We start from the raw sequence: 22,500 nt of genomic DNA, 5'->3' as shown, positions 1-22,500 counted from the left end.
TTTTAAATAAAATGCAAACCCTTGAAATAGTCATCTTCTCCATACTGAAAAAGGACAGAACACTGCTGACATCACTGCTAAGACCCCATAGCAAACCAAACCTGTACAGCAAAAGTCCTTTTAGGGTTTAACAAACATTATGAACACAGTATTTATACATTTGGTTTCGTTATGTAAACTAATCTTTAAAAATGTAAATATTGCATATGCCATTTGTGAATTGTACCTAGATTTTCTCTCATAATATCAAGTATTATTCAATTAGATTTTCTGTACTCTTTTATTTTAAATGTTACAGCATTATAAAATATTTCCTTAGTGGCGTTTATTGTAGTTTGTGTACCTTTACAAACCTGCCCATTGAATAAGAAAAGAAAAACTCAGGCCAAACATCAGGGTTTGGGAAAAGTACCTTCATTAGTGCTAGAATTGTTTGGGGAAATCCATTCAAACATATACTGTTATGTACAAAAACATACATTTCAATTTATCTTTAACTTAAAAACAACTGTATGTCAGTTGCATTATCATACTTGTGTGTATACACACACACACACACACACACACACAAACACAAACACGCTATGTACACATTTTTAGGCAAATGTATTCATATACTTTAAGAAAATGTGAATTTGTTTCATTTTGCTTGTTTGTTTTGACTGGTTTTGATGTCAGTCTTAAATTAGACTGCGTTTGTTTCATTCTGCTTTGTCCGTACTTTGCTCGTGCGTGGGGGAGCTCCGGAATACCCTACATTCAAACGTGTCCTGTGTTACAATCAAAGGAGTTTGTCCTGTCTGACACTACTGACGGACACTGACGCAGTACTGACACTGGGCCTGTGTGACACTACTGACTGACACTGACGCAGTACTGACACTGGGCCTGTGTGACACTACTGACTGACACTGACGCAGTACTGACACTGGGCCTGCCTGACACTACTGACTGACACAGTACTGACACTGGCCCTGTCTGACAATACTGACTGACACTGACACAGTACTGACACTGGCCCTGTCTGACAATACTGACTGACACTGACACAGTACTGACACTGGGCCTGCCTGACAATACTGACGGACACTGACACAGTTCTGACACTGGTCCTGTCTGACAATACTGACGGACACTGACACAGTTCTGACACTGGCCCTGTCTGAAACTACTGACACTGACGCTGGTACTGACACTGGTCCTGTCTGGCACTACTGACTGACACTGATATAGTACTGACACTGGGCCTGCCTGACACTACTGACACTGACACAGTACTGACACTGGCCTTGTCTGACACTACTGACTGACACTGACACAGTACTGAAACTGGCCTCTGAGCCAATCAGATCCCGCTGGAGGCTCATCGGTGGAGCAGGTGCTGAGTAAAACATCGAGCCGACAGTCCCGGTGCTAAGGCATTGGAAAAGGCTGAGTTGTTATCGTTTTTGCGAGGATAATAGTGGTGAGCGAGTCAGTGGAGGCTCTCTGAGGGTCTGACATCGTGTGCATCGTGATCAGGAATATCGCATGTACCGTCTGTCTACCTGTCTGGCTGGCCTCGTGCCGAACGAATCTGTGTCCATCTCTGGAAAGGCTGTTTTGCATATGTGCCCGTGTGTGATGCTGCATTCACCAGCTCTCATAAATAGAATTATATTAAAGTCCTTTAAATATCTGCGTAACACTTAAAAGAATAATAACAGTAATAATATAAGAAATCTTTGATCACGGAGCAAGTTCGTGATGAGACAAAACCTGGGGACATTCTGTTTCCATGATACGCACTTTATCTCTGATCCACTGCGAACATGTGTGTGGATTAGCGAATGTCCTCAAAGAAAACACTGTCTGACAGTACAGTCAATAAGGCCTTGGATTGGCATTTTATGAAAACATTCAGTACTGAAAATAAATAGTTTTTCAATATATATCATTTTTGTTTGCGTAAGTCAAAAACTGGCTTCATCTGAGGTAGGGTTTTTTTTTTCTTTTCAAGCGACAGGTTCTTTCAGATGGTTGTTAGTATTTATGAAATGCCAGCTTGATACAGTCCACGCACACACAAACACACAAACGTGCACTCGCATGCACGTACGCATGCACGCGCGAAACACGTGTGTTAATGCACACATATAAATAAATAAATACGTGTCGTGCAACAACTGTGCATGGCTCTGTGCGTGCGTGCGTGTGTGTGTGTGTGTGTGTGTGTGTGTAACAAATGTTACATTCCAGGTTTGGTTCACAGGTTTTGAAGGTGAGGATCACTGGCCAGAACACTTAACAAAACCAGCGAATCATAAAAGGACATGAAGAACTAGCCCCTCCCATGGGGCAGGGCTTTGGAGTAGCAGTTGCAGTCTTTCTCAGAGTAGCAGAGATGATTCCTCATCGGCGGTGCCGGGGCACGAAGGTCAAGTGTCCACGTCTCCATGACGACGGCCATTCACGCATGTTCAGGGGGTCAAAGATCATGGGGATGGCTGAAGCAGCAGCACGACAGTGCATCTGTCGGTACGACCACGAACACCTCCTCTCATACGCGTACACACACACACACACACACTTACACACACCCCTTCCTTGGTCGCAGAGAAGGGGACGCCGAAGACGAGTCTGGCTCTGTTTAGTCTGGAACAAAACAGACAAGAGAGAAAGAGAGAAAGCAGATGAGTGTGATGACCGTAAAGCAGACGCAGACACAGATGCAGACGCACCTCCCTTGCTTGGGCCAGAAACCACAGCCGGACAGCAGCCCATAAAACAGCGTATTCCCCTCTGAGGGCAATACTGATTTAATAGCCAGGGCATGAGGAAGGCCTAGTTCCCCCCTTCATCTTCATCACACCGGTGCCTTTTACAGACAGTTTATGCTCACCGGCATCTTTTCTAATTAGCAGCACATTGGACTCTGTCAGCGCAGACACCGAGTTTCTCTCTCTCTCTGTGATTTACACTGAAGAAATGGGTATCTCTCCTCCCCTGTCCCCAACACACACACACACACACACACACTCACACACACTCACACACACACACACACACTCACACACACACACACACTCACACACACTCACACACACACACACACACACACTCACACACACACACACACACACACACTCACACACACACACTCACACACACACTCACACACACTCACACACACACACACACACACACTCACACACACAGACACTCACACACACACACACACACACACACACACTCACACACACACTTACACACACACACACACACTCACACACACACTCTCACACACACACTCACACACACACACTCACACACACACACACACTCACACACACACACACACACACACACACACACACACACACACACACACACACACACACACACACACACACAGACTGTTTTACCAAGTAAGGACTGTGTGCTCCCTCACTCGGATTAACGGAGCTAGCAGGTGCTCTGGGAGGAGGTACACACTGGCGTTTTAGTGTTACGCAGCTGATGGCGAGCGCCTTCCCACGTTCCCTGGCGCCGGGACAGGGCAAATTCCCTCGTTCTCAACACAGTGACACGCCCATGGAACCGAAAATGGTCCCTACATCATCACTTCCGACACAAGGCAAGAAGGAATTCATTATGACACTGCTCAAAAAATCCACACGATGCGTTTCATAGAAAGTACATGCAACTGTGTTTTTCTGTGTGTGTGTGTGTGTGTGTAGACTTGTTTGTGAGATTTAATTTGCATGAGGACCTCATGCGCTCCGGAAGTATCTGCTCCCTTCACAGGCCTCTTCTCCATGACCACACACACACACACACACACACACACACACACACACACAGAGCTTTTTCATCTAGAACAAGAGCCGTTTTCACAGAGCTGGACTCACAATTCACAGTCCTGCCATTCAGTGCCCGTGTCCATGTGGCCAACCACAGTCACAGTGCGCGCGCACACACACACACACACACACACACACACACACACACACACACACACACACACACAGAGGGGGTTGAGCCGAAGGAAGTGGCCCCACCTTTCACCCCTCGTTCCATAATCCCGTTTTCTGAGTGGGAGACCGGGGGGCGCCCCGATGTGTTTGAACGAGAGAATATGGAGACGGGGGAGGGGTTTCTCCCCTTGTCCCTCTGAGGAACAGCGCCCCAACCAATCACAGAGCCCCAACCAATCACAGCGCCCCAACCAGTCACAGCGCCCAAACCAATCACAGAGCCCCAACCAATCACAGAGCCCCAACCAGTCACAGAGCCCCAACCAATCACAGAGCCCCAACCAATCATAGCGCCCCAACCAATCACAGCGCCCCAACCAATCACAGAGCCCCAACCAATCATAGCGCCCCCAACCAATCACAGAGCCCCAACCAAGCCAGAGAGAGGCTCCTTCCTGAGCCTGGGCCATTCACAACAAGCCCAAACTGCTCTTATTAAATTTCACACGCAGGACGGTGAGCGGTACGGCTGCAGACAGACACGGGGACAAAGATCAAACAAAGCGCCAGCGAGGAATCTTAGCGCGTGACTAAGGGCTGTGAAACACGAGCCGACCCAAATCGGCCCGCCGTGAGCATGACGTCCTTTTAGGGGCACGCCAATAACCATCGGGACCACAGGGGGTCATGCGGTCCATTTAGTCTCTGTCATAAATAGCCGTGAGTCCCCCCACACATGCGCACGCGCGCTTACGTGTGCAGAAACGCACACGGCCTTGACGTCACGGAACAAGTCATATGAGTGCTGGTGGCCTGTCTCTTCTGTGTGTGTGTGTGTGTGTGTGTGTGTGTGTGGTGCGGGGGTGTCAGGGATGAGGTCAGGAGGGCAGTTTGAATTTCACAGAGCTAATTAAGCCATAGGAAGCCCAGTAATTCCGGAGATTCCCCGTTCCGCTCCAGAGAGGCGGAAAAAGCCGCACTGAGGCGAAAGTGACGTGTTCCGGGGGCACTTCCGCACTCAGCGGAACGTACTGGAAGGAGAGAGGCCCAGGCCACACACTGACAGCCCCACGCTATATGACCACCTGCAGGGCAAAACTCCAGATTGACGTGTATAAACACTTCAGGTGGTAGCCTCAAACAGCTCAGTGTCATCTCAGGCTGTCTGCGCCTCGTCCCCAGGACCAACGTACGTCAAGACCACCCCCCCCCCCCGGCCAGCGGAACTATTGACGCTGCGACATTGACGATGCCACGCAAAAGCAGAATACGAGTGCAAACGTTGCGTGCACAGAAACAGCGCGTGTGTCCTGTGCATTTGACCCCTACAGTGATCACGCATGCTGCGCCACTCGGGAAACATTCGGCATCCCGTCAGATATATTAGCCTTGGTATTTACACGATGGTATTTACATAAACAAAAACGAACGACACAAATGAAATAATAAATGAACGAAATAGGCGCGTCGTTAGTGTGGGTTTCGATGCTAGCCCAAAAAATTCTTACCAAAATTAAAAACCGAATACATACCAAACAAATGAATATCCAAGTGGTATAATATTTGGGTCCAGTCCAAACACACACATGCTCACGTACACACATGCGCGTACTGGCATACATATGTGTGAGCGTGCACACACACACACACACACACACACACACACACACACACACACACAGAGAGACAGACAGAGTTACACATATACAGCAGTCTGAGAGCTGAGAGTCAGTTACGGGGCACTGCAAACATGTGCTAGTGTTACTCATTTATTTATCTTAGCCACACTAGTTCCCCCGCCCCCAGAGGGAGGGGCTAAAGAGGCAGTGTACAGTGGCCACTTCATGTGGCCAAAAGGAGCAAAACACCACCTTAGAGCCAGACCCTCCACCCCATGGAGCAGAGGTAGGCTGGTAGTGTGCTCTCTGTGTACCTGGCTTCCCGCAAACAAGGAAAACATATGACCGCTTGCATTCACGTACACACACACACACGCACCAGCTACAGGCGAGACAACGTACACAAGAATGATGGGTTGTTGTAATAGACAATTTAGAGGAAACAAAGTGTCAGACAGCAGGAACATATCAGAGCCCTCAGTCCAGAGGAACTGCACCGAGCGACACCGGCAGCTCTCTGAAAGGTCAAAGGTTAGGTTTCTAACCTTCTAACATAGAGATGTGATCTACAGTAATGTGCACTAATGCAGAACGAAGTGAGAGGCGTAGAGCTCAGGTGCATTGTGGGAATGGACCCACAGTGCATGCATGTCTACCCAGCGGTCCAGCCAGCTCATCAGTGCTCATCGCCCTGACAGCGCCATTAGGGTACAGACGTAGGCACGGCTACTGAGGTCAGCTAATCAGAACCGAGTCACGTGCTGGAGAACGGTGCATGACACGCGTCGACAAACCCTCATCCTGATGCTGGCTTGTGCTGTTCAGACACCACTGCAAGTGGCAGTTCACACACACACACACACACACCCAGACACACAGACTCTCACACACACACGTACATGGTGGAATAAATCTCCTTCCCATACTTGTAATCCAACAGTACCACTGCCCATCATCACACAAGAGAAAGTGAGAGAGAGAGTGAGAGAGAGAGAGAGAGAGAGAGAGAGAGAGAGAGAGAGAGAGAGAGAGAACCCTTAGCAGAATTAGTAGCATCTGTGCAGAGACAGACACCTCTGTAGACACTGTGAGACATGCAGCAGGTATTCTGAGACATGAAACCAGTAAAACTCGTTAAAAAGAGAGAGACCAACATGCTAAGTTAGACTGAGAAAGTGAGAAAAACAGACTCCCACTCTGGACTGGGTGGGAGAGGTTTTGGAATGTCTACTAGAAATCTACTGACGCATACATCTGGAGAACTACAGTAACTCCCACCACGCAGGTGTGTGTGTGTGTGTGTGTGTGTGTGTTACTGTACACTCCTCTGCTCAGAGAGCGCACAGAGCAGCTCAGCAGTGCGTAATCTGTAATCCGTTTTACGGGGCTGCTACATGGGCGTTTTAGACGAACCTGTGCCTGCTTTGGCTCCTCCATAACGCGACGAACATGGGCAGCGTGACCACATGCTGAGCGCCACAACAGCTACCAGCTGGCAGAGAGGCGGCAGGAAGTTTAGGGGTGGAGGTTAAAGGGCAGGCTTGGGGTGGGGAGACCGGGTAAACTGAGATTACAGAGTAAATTAAAATCTCCGCAACTATACAGAGTGAAAGATGAAAGTGTGTGTGTGGGAAAATCTGCAACATTTCTTTAAAATGTAAAGACACTCTCTCTCTCTCTCTCTCTCTCTCTCTCTCTCTCTCTCTCTCTCTCTCTCTCTCCCCCCCTCCCTCTCTCTCTCTCCCTCTCTCTCTCTCTCTCTCTCTATGTACAACACAGCAGATGGCCTGTAGTCATTAGTGTATTGTCAGGGCCCATGATGGTTCTGATAACCACCAAGCACTGCTTGGACTGACAGGTGCACAACCCTAGCCCGGCCCGCACACGTGCACCCACTATTCTCACGCAGGAGCCGCTCGGCCACACGTGGCTCTGCGTTTTTAATAACACACTCCTCTCTCTCCTGAGCATTCGCAGGCCCCAAACCCCAACACAGCCCGTTACGCAGCGTCTAATCAGAGTGTAGAGCTCTCATTAACATTATAACGTCGAGCAGTCTAATACGTGCTCCACTGTACAGATGAAAGAAAGGTGACTGGGGTGGTGGATGCAAAAATAGACGAATCAATCAGAGAGCTTACGGCATAGCGCTAATCTTTAGCTCTCTGTACACCCAGGGTGAGGTCAGAGGACAGCCATCGGAGGTATAAGCCATTTCCTCTGTGTGAGTGATTGAGAGAGAGAGAGAGAGCGAGACAGACAGACCAACAATCAACTCATAAATATAATGACACCACTGCTCATAAACTTGTTAAATAATTCTGAGTGACGTCTCCTGTTTGTGTGTGAGAGGAGGCTTATTGAAACGTCCCTTCAAAGTTGATATAAAACTGATGGAGTCAGCATGTGTGTTTATGACCGCGCTCTCCTTCTGTCTGTGTGCGTGTGTCTCATCTCTAGTCAGTGGTCCTGATTAGCCTAGCCCCACTGCTGTGCCCTATCAGGCTTTTCTGGATAAATAACAGCACTGTGTTCTTTCACTCCGGCTGAGCTTTTGTTTTTCATGTAATGCTGTTCCCGACCAATCACAGACCTCTGACCAATCACAGAGCTGCGACCAATCACAGACCTCTGACCAATCACAGAGCTGCGACCAATCACAGGCCTCTGACCAATCACAGACCTCTGACCAATCACAGACCTCTGACCAATCACAGGGGCTGCTGAATAAGCATTAGTATACACGTGAGTGCGGTTTTTTTTGTTTTTGTTTTTTTTTAGCTGGGAGGCTTTTTTGCATTTTTTGTCTATTTGGTTAGTTGGTTTGTTTGTTGTTTGTTTGTGTGTTTGTTTGTTTCTGTGGTCTTAGCCTGATGTTCCAGAGATTCTTTCTGTTCGGCCCACTTCTCTGACATAAACAGTGATACACCTGCACTAGCAGAAACACACCATCAATAGCAGACACACACACACACACACACACACACACACACACAGGCTGAGAGAAGAGCAACAGACACATGCGCACACGCACACACACACACACACACACACACACATATATGCACACATGCACATATGCACACAGGACATCAGCCCTGCCTGAGCCTTTGATGGATCACACGAGGGCTATTGTGTGTGTGTGTGTGTGTGTGTGTGTGTGTGTGTGTGTGCGTGTGCGTGTGCGTGTGTGTGTGTGTGTGTGTGTGTGTGTGCGGTTTAGATGAGAGTGACTGCCTCTTTAACGGCTCACTCATCAGTAGCTCTTTTCTGCAACTCCATGTGTGTGCTCCTAATTGTATCCCAATCCTAGAGTGTTTGTCATGGTTGTATTAAGAGTATCAGAACTTGCCAGAACCTGGGGTAGACCCCATGTAGACACACCCCTAACACATACACACAAACTCAGATATTTGTGAGGTCATAAATCCTCAGATTTAACTCAGGTGTGCTATGTAAACATCGCGCTGTTTGGCTCTGACGGAGTGTTTATATGCCACACATATAAACATAAAACTGTTTTGTGCATTTGCACAACTGAAATGTGCCGCGTGACGCGGAGAGTTTCGCCACCACGAGGAAGAAAGCCGTCCAGTCCAGACAACAAGCAGGCATTCAGATCTGCAAGTGGCCTCTGTGGACAGACCGCGGTCCTGCCCTGCAACCCAGTACCTGCCAACTGACGGACAACAGCCTCGTTTGTTTCTCTGCGGGGGGGTTGTGGGGAGGGGGGGGGATGCACGCGTGCGCGACACGGAATGCGCGCACGCGCGGCACAGACTAGGCTCAGCTTATGCTGAGCAATATTAGTAGTGTTTTAAAAGTAACCGCAGCAGATGTCATTTAACAAGGTACATGCACGGCGCTTATGTGGTTTGTGCCCACGCGCACGCACACACACACACCCGCGCGACACACGACACCTGTGTAAGCGACATTCGCGCGATGTGGCACGAAGTCTGAAGTCACCGACACGTAACCGCTACCCAAGCTGCAGCTCGCAGGTGTATGAACACGGCCCATTTTCCCTATAGAGCCCCGGACACGCAAAGCGCAGTCGACAATTCCCACAGTTTAAAAAGAGCGCCGAACCATTAAATCAGTAAACCCCAACCTAAATGCCACGTGCTCTGGAGATCTGCCCAAACCGGTGCGTAAGTGTGAAGTGTGACCACTACTTGCTAAACTGTATGAAAGAGGAAGCAAAAGCATATAACAATAATAATAATACAATCTCTTACTACCCGCTCTAAACATTTTATTCTCCAACACGAGGACGGCTCATGCAAGGACGCGCAGCTAAGCCGCGACACACTCGCGTGTGTTAGGATGGGCGTTTCGGTTCAAAAATGGCAACATAAAGGCTCCGGGAAACACTGGAGAGAGACACCAACCTCAACGCCGTCAAGGTTTTACGAATCACAACGACAGGCGGTTCAAAAAAAATTCAGCGCGACTGAGTGACAGGAGCCTGCTGTTAGCTACCGCGTTTCAGAAACAGCGAGTCCCTAAAGGCAAACGAGACGGTGTCCCCTTCTAGTCATTTATGCGCATAATTCCCACGGCATACTGCGTGCTTCCTCTTTTTTTCTGTAACAACACCTTTAACTGTAATAACATCCGTTTATAACCGCAATAAGCAGGAGCTAGAAACATAAACCTGCGACATTTAGAACAGGTTTAGAGCTCACCTTTTACCGCTGTCGCCGTGTCCTTGAACCCCAGGCCGGCATACGGACCAGCATGCACCACGCTGATGCCCCCCTTACAGTGTCTGGTCGCTCTGAACCTGATAAGAGCATCACAGCTGGCCCGTCTCTCATCCATCAGGCTCAGGGCGATGCAGTCGAGTCCGTTCTGGAAGCCCGCCGACGTCTCCCTGCACATGGGGCTCCCGCATTGCTCCTCGGAGCCCTCGCCCTTCCTCGCCAGCGCGGACACATTTTCCACGGAGGCCGAGCCGTGCCTGGCGTCGCGGGCGAAGGACGGGAAAACGGGCGTGACCGTGGTGGTGGAGGAGAACGTCTCGGAGCTGTGCCGTCTGCGTCCCTGCGGGTCTGCGCGGATCACCTTGGCGCCTCGGTCCGGGTCCACCGGGGGCGCGGCGCCGCCCGCCAGCAGGAAGGACTCGAGGGGAGCTGCCCCAGCCGGGCCGGCTGCATTGGCCTCGCACGCAGGACGTCGGGCTGGTGGTTTGCGCACGGCTCGGGTGGGCTGAGATTCGGTGGGCGGGGGAGGGGAGCCGGACCCGGCGAACGTCATCTCGGTGTAATCCTCGTTAGCCGCGCCAGCCTGCCGCACGGGTGGCACCTGCGTGGCGAGGTGGCAATGCTCCTCCGGCCGGGCGTCGCGGGCCGAAAGCCCTGGCATGGCGCGGAGCGGGCCGAACGGGGCGACGTCTCCGACCTTGGGCGACTCGGTGCTGGTGTTGACATTCGTGTAGTCGGAGAGAGGGGACCTCCTCTGCTCACCCGAGGAGCCGAGAGACGAGGCCGGGCTCTCAGAGGAGGGTGGGGAGTATCTCTGGCTGGTGCGTCCGAAATCTATGTTTATGTACTCGCCGGGGCTCTTGGGCTCCGGAGGGAGGGGGTGCTCGTTCATGCTGGGCAGGGTGCACAGGGAGTCCAGGGGAAGGCGGGTAGGTCGGCTGGTCCGGGCCCTGTGGAGCAGACCTTCCACCCGGCCCTGCCTGGGTGGAGCGGGGGCACTTTTGGGGGCTGCCTTCACCAGCTCCTCCGTGATCCTCTGAGCCTGCAGGCTCATGAGGACGTACTGGTCGCTGTCCTTGGGGCCCTGCCGGAGCTTGCAACAGCGCGGCAGGGTGCCGTACGCACAGGGCTGTCGGAGCGGGGGGGTCTGCTCCGTGCCCCCGGTGGTGGTGGGGAAGTAGTCAGGGGGTGTGGCAGGCATGCAGGGATCTACAGGGGACATGTTGAGGTACTCGCTGTTGGACAGTTTCCCGTCCGAACTCTCCACGGAAAACCGGGAACCGCACAGCATCCGCATGTAGCCGCCGTCGTCCAGGGAGCAGCTGCTAGGGGGGGTGGTCCTGTAGCCACTGACCACAGTCAGGGGGTGTGTCCTGGGGTTAATGATCTGCTTCGGGGCTGACACACACATGGTACTCATGGGCATGTAGATTTCTGTCTTGCCGGCCAGCGGTGCCACGCCGGGCGTCATTGGCATGTAGCCGTCGTCACCCAGAGTGCCGCCGGGGCTTTTGCGCAGGGATCCGATCTCGACGTCGCCGTAGTCCTCGGGGTACGCGACTTTTGGCGAAGTGGCGTGCGAGCCGCGCCCCAAGTGAGCTCCGCTCCTGAAAGTGGCCCTCATGAGCGTGCACTCGTCCAGGGAAGCGGAAGACACTCGTGACGGCCCCCTCTTCTGGTGAGAGGCATGGTAAGCGAACACGTCCTCTTCCTGTAGGCTTTCTCTGCGTCCCCTCCGCCGTCCTCCGCCAAGCGCGCGCTGCGTCTCCCGTGGCCGTGGACGAAAACGTTTCCGGCGCTCTGCTTCTCCATGATCATGTAGCCGTTCAAGTCACTGCCCTCGCGCGACGGCGGTGTTTCGGTAAAGGACTCCGGTGTAACGCTTCGCGTAGCCATTAGCAGGTGGCGCACGTCTCCTGGACTGGAGCCACACTCGTCACAGGAGATGAAACCGGCATCGCTAGGCGAGCCGGCGACCGAGGCCGTGCAGCTGGCGGGGCGGGGAGCACTGTCGAGATTAGAGGCATTGCCGCTACCGGAGGACAGACTGACAGGGCTAGTAGCCGGCGGAGGCGACTGACACACGGACATGCACATAGACTTACTATGCTTGAGGGAGGGGGACTCGAATGTTCTGCAAGGGCGCGCGGTGACCGTGTTGGACCGGCTCAAATGCGTCCGGTTCGCTCCGGTACTGACGGGGCTGCCGGACACCGACAACGGCCGCGCCATGGTTCCGTCGCCCTCGCTCGCCGTGCGATTTCTACAGGAGGTAAACTTAGTCACCGGCGACGTCGCTGCCATACTGTCGGTCCGTGCCCGTCGAGGCGCCAGTCCCGTCTGACTCGGCGGAAGGTTGTTCAAGTGGCGCCTCGTGGGCACGGAGATGGGGTTAGTACCGGAGGACTGGCTTTTGCTGCGTGGCCGGAACTCGGAAAGCTCTTTCATGGCCTTCATCGCCTCTAGGATCGTCTCGTGGATGTTTTGCGCCACCACGGAGTCGTCCGTTTGCATCCACAGCTCGCCGGGTCCCGTGGCGGCGGACCGACCGACCTCTATGAAAAAGAAACTGTCCGAATGACCGCACCGGCGAATGTTCATCAGCTGCAGGCTCACGGAGGCGACCTCCGAGTTCAGTTTCACGAAGCTCACCGTGCGACTCGACAAACACAGCCTGTACACCCCGGTCAAATTCCGACTCTGCCCGAGTCCTCTCGACTTTAGATTAACCTGCCATACCTCCTTGTACGCGGCGCTCACCGGCGTTACCGTGCCGTAGTTCGCTTCGTCAAATCCCACGAGAGATGACGCGGAACCGGGCGCCGCGCCGTCGAACCGTCTGCCTTCGTTCATTAAGCCCGTCAGGGCTCGAAACCAGCCGTCCTGCTCCTGCTCGCTGTCGGCGGCCACGGCGAAGTATTCGTCCCTGGCGTACAGAGCGATAAGGTGCTTGTGTTTGGCGTCCGCCCGCTTGTGGATGTTCAGGCACGAGTCGAGAGCGATGACCCTCTTGGCAGCCGCCTTGTTCTTCCATTTCTTCTCGCTCTCGTAGTACTCCAGGCGCGCGGCGTAGCCCTCGCCCTGCGTCTTCAGCACGAAAAACCGCCTGTGCCCGTGCTTCTGTTTCTTTAAGTATCCGCACTTCCTAACGCCGCTGTTATTCGCGTTAAGGCCCGCCGACGGCGGACTCGCCATGCCGCAGCCCTGAAAACTCTCCACTTTTTGCTTGGAACTTGGAGCGCCAAGCCTCGGCGGACGCAGTCTCGAGCCCGTGGGTTCGGTTTCAGCGTGGATCTTCACGTTCGCTGTCCAGAGCAGTTCGGCAGTAAATAACACGCATCGCTAAGTGACTGAAGTAAAAGAGGCAAAACAACACGTGACGTCCTACACATCCAGCTATGGTTACCAAAAAAAATAGGAGCAAAAAAAAAAAAAAACTACTCAAGACACACACACGCACTCACACTCACACACACACACACACACTCACACACACACTCACACACACGCGCAGTGATGCGAGGGTGCGTCGCTGCCAGTCCGCCTATCTGATCGGGTTATTCGACTCATTGGTGGAAGGGACTGAATGATAGTAAAGCGCACACACCAGACGGAAAACACAAGCCCCGCCCATTCGCGTGAGCGGCCCCGCCCCTGCGCGTTCGAGCCAAGGTGTCCCGAAATAGTGCGTGGCGCGCGGAACACGCTCCCGGAGCGGTTCCCATTATAAAAATAACGTTTGTTAGATGCGCCATAGCGAGGACAGATTTACCGCAAATGCCCGCGATGCTCTCTGCTATACGCCCGAGCGCAGCGGGTGCACACGGTCGCGTGTCGTTCGAGGGGACATGTAAGCGCTCGCGGACGCTTGGGTGTAGACCTGTGGGATTTATTAGCGCGTTTATGCGTTTTGCCATTTGAGACCCTGTTTGCCGTTGTAAGCTGCGACGTGCCCACGCCTGCCTGAGAGACCGCAACGTAAAACTTTGTTATCGAGAGCGAGCGCTCACCTGCCGGGCTGTGGCGTGTAATGTGGTGCGTAATGATTTCGGTAACCGTGGGCTACATCACAACACCTTACTCCCCGCGTGACTCCGTTGACTCGGCGCTTTAGGATGGGGGCTAATTACACGTTATCTCATTCTCAGCGTGATCCTGCATCCTCGTGTGTTTCGTAACCACGCAAGGTCGATGGGATTTGGCCGAAAAGGTGCTCGTTCACTAGTTCGTTTTGGGTTTTTTGGACTTTGTAAACGAGCATCATGCGATTCGCCGCATCACGCGTCTTTTCACCGCGCGCCGTCTCGAGCTCCACCCTGCCGCGGTTGTCCGGGCGCAGTCGGTTCATGAGAAATCACTTAACCGTGAAGATGTAAACAACGGCGAGGCAGCGGAGCCCCGTCGTTACGTAACGCCACCGGCGCCCCGTCTTTAAAGGGCGCTGCGCGACTGCCTCTAGCGTTTCTAACCATATAGCCCAGTGTTTGAATATAATGAATATAATACGGAATATGGAAAATATTTCCACCATATGGAAACACGCTAAAAGGACGCCACCCCCCACATAACATCGTCTCAGCATTCGCCTCCGGGAATAATACTCCGCGCTCACGACGCAACCGTGATTTTGGACACGGGTACCGGCGGTGACGCCGCACTCCGGGTCCGCGGAGGGTGCCGTGCGTCATCGGCTGGGAATGTGCGCACCGAGGACTCTGGCCCGAGCTCAGATGGACGAAGGCTCGTGCCGTTGCCGCTGCGCGCACGGGTCAGCCTAAAGCCGCCGTGGGGAGACGCGCGTTCGAGCTGCTAGTGTGTTCAAAACTGCGGGCACTCTTAACGCTGTAGGCTCCTTAAGATGGAAGAAATGACTGAAACTCGATTACTATTCACTCATGTGATAAATATATTATAAATATATCAGTTATCCACTCTAATTGATAAAAACAGATGTAGTATGTATAATATATGTATATGTATGTATATAGTATATGAATGTATGTATGTAGTATAAATATTACATTATTATATTATTAGTATAATCATTGCATATTCTATATATACTGCAGCCTGATAGTAAAATAATTGAATTAAACACAAAATAACTTTATTCCAGATTCCATAAAACTGGTATCAGACACAAAGTGTCCACATTATGATGTGATTCCCTTCAGCATTTTAGCCTGTGAGGCAAATTAAATTTGTAATAAACTGTAATTAAACTGTAATATTAATATGGCACATTTTATTGATAGTTTATAGAAGTTTACATTTTCTAAACTTCATCTCATTTGAATCCTGAACAATCCTGGGTATTTTGAAATGGTCTGGATGTCTCATTTTTGATACTATAAAAGCATTTAAAAATTACAGCAGATATGAGCTTAGGGTTCTACTGCAAAACCTCCATGTTTGCTAGTAATGTGAGCCTCTAAAATTCTAATTCTAGATGCCATCTTATAAACATAATTGGTAGCAAAAATAATATAAAGAGATTCCGAAAGCAGCTGGCAGTCAATTGAATGGTCAACACTGCCAGTTATCACATACACGGAAAGCATTTTACAAAGTCGAATCTTAAACTCCAGATTTCCGTAGCTATGTCGTAAAAATTCGACACTTTAAAATGTTCTTTATTTCCTATAAGCCCAAGTAGTCCAAAATGCAAATTCACAACACAATACTACACATGTGTTTTTCCTTCTTTTTTGTTTTAAAGGTTCTAAGTTAAGTATGAAAGGGCCTAGCACATCAGTTTCCGGGGCACACGGCCTAGGCGAAGTTTGCCGATGTTGTGACGATCTGTCCTACTTAGTCGAAATGCGCCACCGCAGCGCCCTAAGCAGACGCAGTATGGCAGGCGTGAGCGGCTCGATGTGCGCATGCGCCTTAACCATTCCCTTTAGCAAAGCAGAACACCTGACTGGGATCAGCGCCGAAACTCACTTATGCTAGACTAAGAGTTGTTCATTTGCACTGTTTAGCTTTTACGTTTTCTTTTGGCAATTAGGCACTGAAGTTTAACCTCTTAAAAATCACGACCCTTGATGTAGGTATCGTGGCTTCCCAAGGTGTACCTCCAGTGAGGAGCATCGAAAATGTCTCCCTGTGCACACTCCCCACTCGAGCTGTCGCTGGTTCAGCTTATCCTATTCAGTGGCAAGTTCGGTGAAGTGGGGCTAATTAGCCCAACAAACGGATTTGGCCGGTAATGGCTGTGGAAACCGAGTCAAATTACCGACACGGCGCCCCCCCTGCTGTTGGGGGCTGCCTGTGAATAACCCGACTGGGGTGCATTTCAGGGATTTCAGCGGCCAAACCCCCGTTCTGTCGGGTCACCGTTAGCCTTGTGAGACCTTATTACTGTGTCTGAATTTCACACTGTCACTTTCCAGTGGTCAGACTGAGTGATGTATTGGGTTTACCCATTTAACCGAGAAGCGTGAGGGGGTGGGGGGTGTTATTTCAGTTGCAATCCATCGTCCTTCAGTAGGGTTATACAGATCACTTGATTTTTGTTTGTTTGTTTGTTCGCTTTTATATGTAGTTTGTTTTTCAGTAGTATTTTGCATAATATTGTAAGATGGCCTCATTTGAATGTTCTGTTTTATGCATCAGAAGCACGTGGAATGACGAGATTGTGTGATCAGACTATATTGTGCGATCAGATTAGATTAGATTGTGTTATCGGACTGTTTAAAATTTTGCAAACTCGATTCCTTCATAGCTGCAGAATGAATCCTGATGTCATGATCATCTGTCTCCACCCAATAAAGTCAGCCTGGTTTAACGGCACATTGAGCCCAGCGTGATCCACACTCTCTTTATGATGAAACTGAGTATTAGAGTAACTGGGGAGAGGGGTAAAATCATCCTGCCCCTGTGTGTTCCTGCCCTCGTGTGTTCCTATCAGAAGCACAATGATGCATGGCACAACCACTGTCTGGCCTCCTTCCCTCTCTCTCTCTCTCTCTCTCTCCCTCTCTCTCTCTCTCTCTCTGTCTCTCTCTCTCTCTCTCCCTCTCTCTCTCTCTCTCACTCTCTCTCTCTCTCTCTCTCCCTCTCTCTCACTCTCCCTCTCTCTCTCTCTCTCTCTCTCTCCTCTCTCTCTCTCTCTCTCTCTCTCTCTCCCTCTCTCTCTCTCTCTCTCTCCCTCTCTCTCTCTGACCCTGCACTCTGTCAGTAAGGGAGCGTGCCAGAGGAGGGCTTGTTTGTTTTTCTCCTCATCGTCTGGCCTGCAAAATGTAAATCAGGCCTCCATAAAATTGCAATAACGCGCTTGATTCTTTCGTCCATGAAACGTGCCATAAAATGCAAACACGCAGTCACACACAGATACACAAACACGCAGACACACACACACACACACACACGCATGTGCATGCACGCACACACACACACACACACACACACACACACACACACACACACACACATAAGGCCAATTTTGGCTCCATCTGCTCATCCTTGTATTTGTGGATTTTTTTTTTTATTATTGAAGCGTGCTTATGTATTGGCTGGAGATTAACACACCGTGATCCATTAATTTACAAGTTCATTAAATGCCCATCAAACACTTACTTATAATGTAACGGATGTGGCCCGTTTGTGACTCTGGCTCTCCTATTACTCCTCTCTGTCCTCAAACAATAAAATACAGCAAAGAGACAATGAGTGCAGTTAATACTGAGTTACAAAGTGTCACGGTTTGCTTTAACTTTTCTTCCCAGTGTGCTAACTCCTTAAACACGACATAGACCAGAACCTGGGACACACACGGTCCGCGTTAGGAATATGGCTGATGTATATATTTGTGTTTATGTTAGAATGATTCACTTTTTTTATGAATGATCAGATTGGGAACCTGCTAGCACACTTACATCATGCTTGTCTCCTGGTAGTTATTTGTTGTTTTATTTTAAAGTGGTGCGTGCATGTGTGTGTCTGTGTGTGTGCACGTGTGTGTGTGGAGTGTACTGTGCCTGTGTGTATGCTTAGATGACCTTTGACCCTTAGTACCACCACAGACCCATGTTTGAAATGAGCGTGGCATGTTTGGTGCAGACCCTCATTAGATCTGTCCATCCATGTTGTCCACTGCAGGTAGTGTTTTCCCAAACCTGCGCTTGTGTTCTGGAGTTTAAGTCATGACAGTTATTCTCGGCATGTGCCAGTGGGTGCATTTGTGCTCACTGTGGGTTTCATTGTAAGTAGTTTCATGCTGTCATCGTGACTCTGGGGAATTTCATACTCCAGCATTAAACATCAATACAGCTAAATATTACTGCGTAGTCCTCCTTCCATATGAAGTGTCTCTAATGGCCTTGCTGCTTACAGTAAGCAATATCTTACAACGTCAGAGTTGCTGCGCTGGTGAGTGGCATTAGGCCTGTTTACCTGTTAGGGCAGAGAGTTCAATCACAGCGCCTGTCTAAGATTTGACTCGTATCGGACGCGGGCCAATCACAGCGCCTGTCTAAGATTTGACTCATATCCGACTTGGCCAATCACAGTGCCTGTCTAAGATTTGACTTGTATCGGACGTGGCCACACACCCTAAGCATTCAGCCAATATCCCATTAATTACAGTCTTGATTACTTCAATTAAGTTTCTCACCCCAGACATAATCTATTTGATATGAATGTGTAAACGTGACGGGTAAAGTTGCTCTCTGCACTTTAAGCATGCAGGAGTCACGCCATTTTAAACCCTTTCACTGACGGTTTGTACGCAGTGTTAACCTTTTAAAAAAGATTGTTAAAGACTGTAGGAGTTTCATTAATTATTCTATAGCTGCATCCCCTACTGTGCATATACTATCTTGGTTTTGGTTTTAAACTGGTTTCGGTTTTAAATGAATGCTTATGAGAACTAAGCATTTAAACTTTATAATAATAATAATAATAATAATAATAAGTTGATTTCAGAAAATCCAGAATTGCAACTAATTGAGTATCAACAAATAAACCACATGCAAACCCCCTGTGGCTGTGTGTGAGGTGCTCTGGGCACTGCCTGGAAAGCATGTCTATGTGGAGTACACACCGATCACCATGTGAACCTGGGCTCTCTTGATTACACAACAGAGCGCTGTCATAATCCTTTGTTTTTCTCAGACACCTCCCTTATCAAAGAAGCCCAGACACCGAGCAGTGCATTTCAAACGCAGATATCGCTGACCTTCTCATTATAGCTCTTATTATTTAATAAACATTGATCCATTTTCCAAGGAACAGCCGCATGTGTGCGGTCCAGAGGCCTGGGGCACACCTGAAACCCACGCAGTTTCTCTACAGCTGGAATACTGTTACAAATTGTCCAATCTACATGAAAGCCCCCGGTCCGGCGACAGAAGAGCTCTGTGGCTGGAGAATGCGCACAGACGCCCTCCGGGAGCCGCTTGCACTGTGCAGTTTTTCCCTCATCTCATCAGGCTGCCGCCTTGCATGAGTTATGGGCAAAACAAAGTGTTCAATTCGTGATGGTGGAAAACATAAAGTTCATTCAATTATATCGGTCCTAAAGCATTCGGAGCCCCGCCTTTCCTCATCAAATATTCGACCAGGGCTATCAATATTCATGTGGCCCACAGAAGCAGGACTTAATCAAAGCCATGGCCGTGATGTATTCTGTTAGAGGTCATTTGCATTCCTGGAGGAAAGTGCAGCAATTCTTCACAGGAGTGTTGAGAACAACTCCCCTGCAATTTGCCGACGGTCTCCGTCCGTTTGCCTGCTAAACGCGTTCTCTTCCCCTCTCCATCTGCCCTGGGTATGTCATGGGCGGATAACGTAAGAGTCACTGTGGGTTTGCCTGGTGCCTTCTAGCCCCGAGTTTCCATCTGCCTCCGGCCGGAATGTCCTCGTGGTGTCCACTTTAAGATGGGAATGCACTTTTGGTCCGTGTGTGCGCTTTCAGTCAAGAGACTGTCTTTATTTGCAAGACGGTGTGGAGTACAGTATCGCCAAAGCTTCAGAAACTAGAACAGTAGCAGAAGATGAAAATGAACATTTTCAACTGAGCTATGAATATGTCTATCTGTCTCGGTCTCTTAGTTTGATCGAATAAAAAGCTTTTAGCCATTGTTTGTTTGTTTGATTGTTTGTTTGCTTGTTTGTTTGTCCTTATAGTTCCTGATTTATGGGCCCTGGTATATGGTGGGAGGCGTCTATATTCACGCGCTGTCCAACATCAGCTCCACTCAGCAAGCAGAGGGATATCACATCTTCAGCCTCACCACAATCAAGCTTAACCGCTCCAGAAGAATAAAACATCTATCCTAAAGGATTAAATGGGATTTTGCAGTAGTTTTCTATCCTTTCTTTTCTTTGGGTTGGATAACCAGCTGTTTTGTTTTGTTTGATTGGTTGTAAACCCTGTATACGACAGGTAGAAACAGACTGCTGCAATTTTGTAGTTTGCAGGTAAACAGCGAAGCAGTCTGACACGCTTTGACGCGTTTCCTCTGTTCCGCTGTAGCAGTGCCACGCATGTCTGCGTCCAGACAGCTGCGTGGCGTCTGTGGCAGGCACGCGCCAAATTCTGGAACAGCCTCTGCTTCTCTTCCTCGGCGTCCCGGGGGCGGTTCTCTCCCGCCCGCTCCCTCCATCCTGCTCTCATCCTTCTATCCTCTCCTCTTCACTTCCTGCCTTCTCCAGCCTACATAATCCCAATCTGAGAGACGAAAGCGGAATAACGACGGAATGAGTCAGAATGAATGAGTCAGAGGAAGAGAGGGAGGAGAGGGGAGAGAGAGTGCACACACAGGAAGGAAAGTGATACATTCATCGCTGATTTCAAAAACTTTTTTTTAAACGCTAACTTGTAGCTGGATGTACGGTTGAGGGCAACCCGTCGGTGTGTGTGCGGTGTTGGACTGCGACTCTCGGTGGGAGGCCGGGAATGTGTGTATGCAGATGAGGCACAGAAGCCAGTGAATGGCACACGCACAGGCAGACAAGAATAACCCTCTGGAGGCGTTGCCGGAATTTGGTAAGGAGGCAGCAGCCTTAACGGCCTCCTGAGTACCTGCACCACCACCTTCTCACAGAACCCGTCCCCGTCTGAGTGCGGTAAGGACCTGTGCAACGCTTCAGCCATTTCGTTCCAACCACTCAAATTTGCAGCCAGACGTTTGTAACGAGGTTGTTTGTATTTCACCTATTGAATTTCGTAGATTGGCAATATGTATAAGACACGTTCACAAGGTTAGACAAGGATCGTTTACTGTTATTGGCTTTATAGCCCACACCCCAACCCCCCACCCTCTGCAATTATCGTCCCATTCCCCGCCAGGTCATCAGGCAGATAAAAGGCATGAATCAACACCGTTTGCTTGGGGGGGGTGTCCAAAGACAACGCGTAATTATGGAAGAGGATGGATGGCAAGTTTGCGGAGGCCAAAGCGTCCCACTACAGCTCGCACTAGCACATCTCTACACGCGAGGAGACTCTTATCGGGTGGGAGGGCGCTGTTTTGACGGACAGCCGGACTGACGAATAGCGCTGGCCGAGGAAGGTTTATGCTCAGAGACTTGTGGCTCGTCTGCGCATCACACGCGTGTGTTCTCGTGAGTAAAACTCAGTGCTCATCAGATGCGCCGATAGTGATATGAAAATTAATATCACAAATCCGCATTATGTCTGTGACTTTATTTCTTTACTGTTTTGAGTGGGTCTAGTGGGTCCCAATGAACCTCATTTGACATTTCATCAGTGTCTTCATTAACTTCCACTTGGGGTACGCATTTATGGGTGTGTGCACACCTGCATTGCAACGTTGCATTTATGCATGCCTGCGTATGCCAGTTTGAGTGAAATTGAATCCGGGTCGGGGCCGTGTGATGAGCCCTGCAGAACACACCTGGGATCATGTAGCCTTGAGCCTCCCTTTGTGTCACGCACAGGCCTGGAATTCTGGAGTTTTCCATGGGGTAGGTTCCTCCCACGTAGCCTGCCGTTTAGTACTGGCTGATAACGGGCAGGAATGTTCACCACTAAAACTGACCTTCATCATCCGGGCTAACTACACCCAGCGCCGTACGGAAAGCGCACAGGACGCAAAGCAACCTTGGCCATATGGATTAAACAAATGTAGTTCACGTATGAAACGGCGGGTCACTGCCGTGCTCGGGAGGCTGGATTGAAGACCGCTGAGCATGTCCGCAGCACGGGATTATGGCTGGGTCATAAAAGTCCGTAATGAATACTGCGAG

At 50.1% G+C, this 22,500-nt stretch overlaps 1 protein-coding gene across 1 annotated transcript in view; it reads right to left on the bottom strand.

Moving 5' to 3' along the window:
• irs2b (insulin receptor substrate 2b) overlaps positions 1-13,844 on the bottom strand; it is a 14,002-nt gene extending 158 nt beyond the window's left edge. Inside the window, 3 exon segments of the mRNA XM_027031874.2 lie at positions 1-2,634; positions 10,267-11,962; positions 11,965-13,844. The exon segment at positions 1-2,634 is cut by the window's left edge and continues 158 nt beyond it. Of these exon segments, the coding sequence (XP_026887675.2) occupies positions 2,630-2,634; positions 10,267-11,962; positions 11,965-13,479 (3,216 nt within the window). The 5' untranslated portion in view covers positions 13,480-13,844 and the 3' untranslated portion in view covers positions 1-2,629.
• Positions 13,845-22,500: the final 8,656 nt, after the last annotated feature.

The sequence above is a fragment of the Electrophorus electricus genome, chromosome 25 (assembly GCF_013358815.1).
Source record: "Electrophorus electricus isolate fEleEle1 chromosome 25, fEleEle1.pri, whole genome shotgun sequence".
NCBI lineage: Eukaryota > Metazoa > Chordata > Actinopteri > Gymnotiformes > Gymnotidae > Electrophorus > Electrophorus electricus.
Note: the sequence above shows the minus strand (reverse complement) of the source record. Positions and strands in the feature narration are given on the sequence as shown.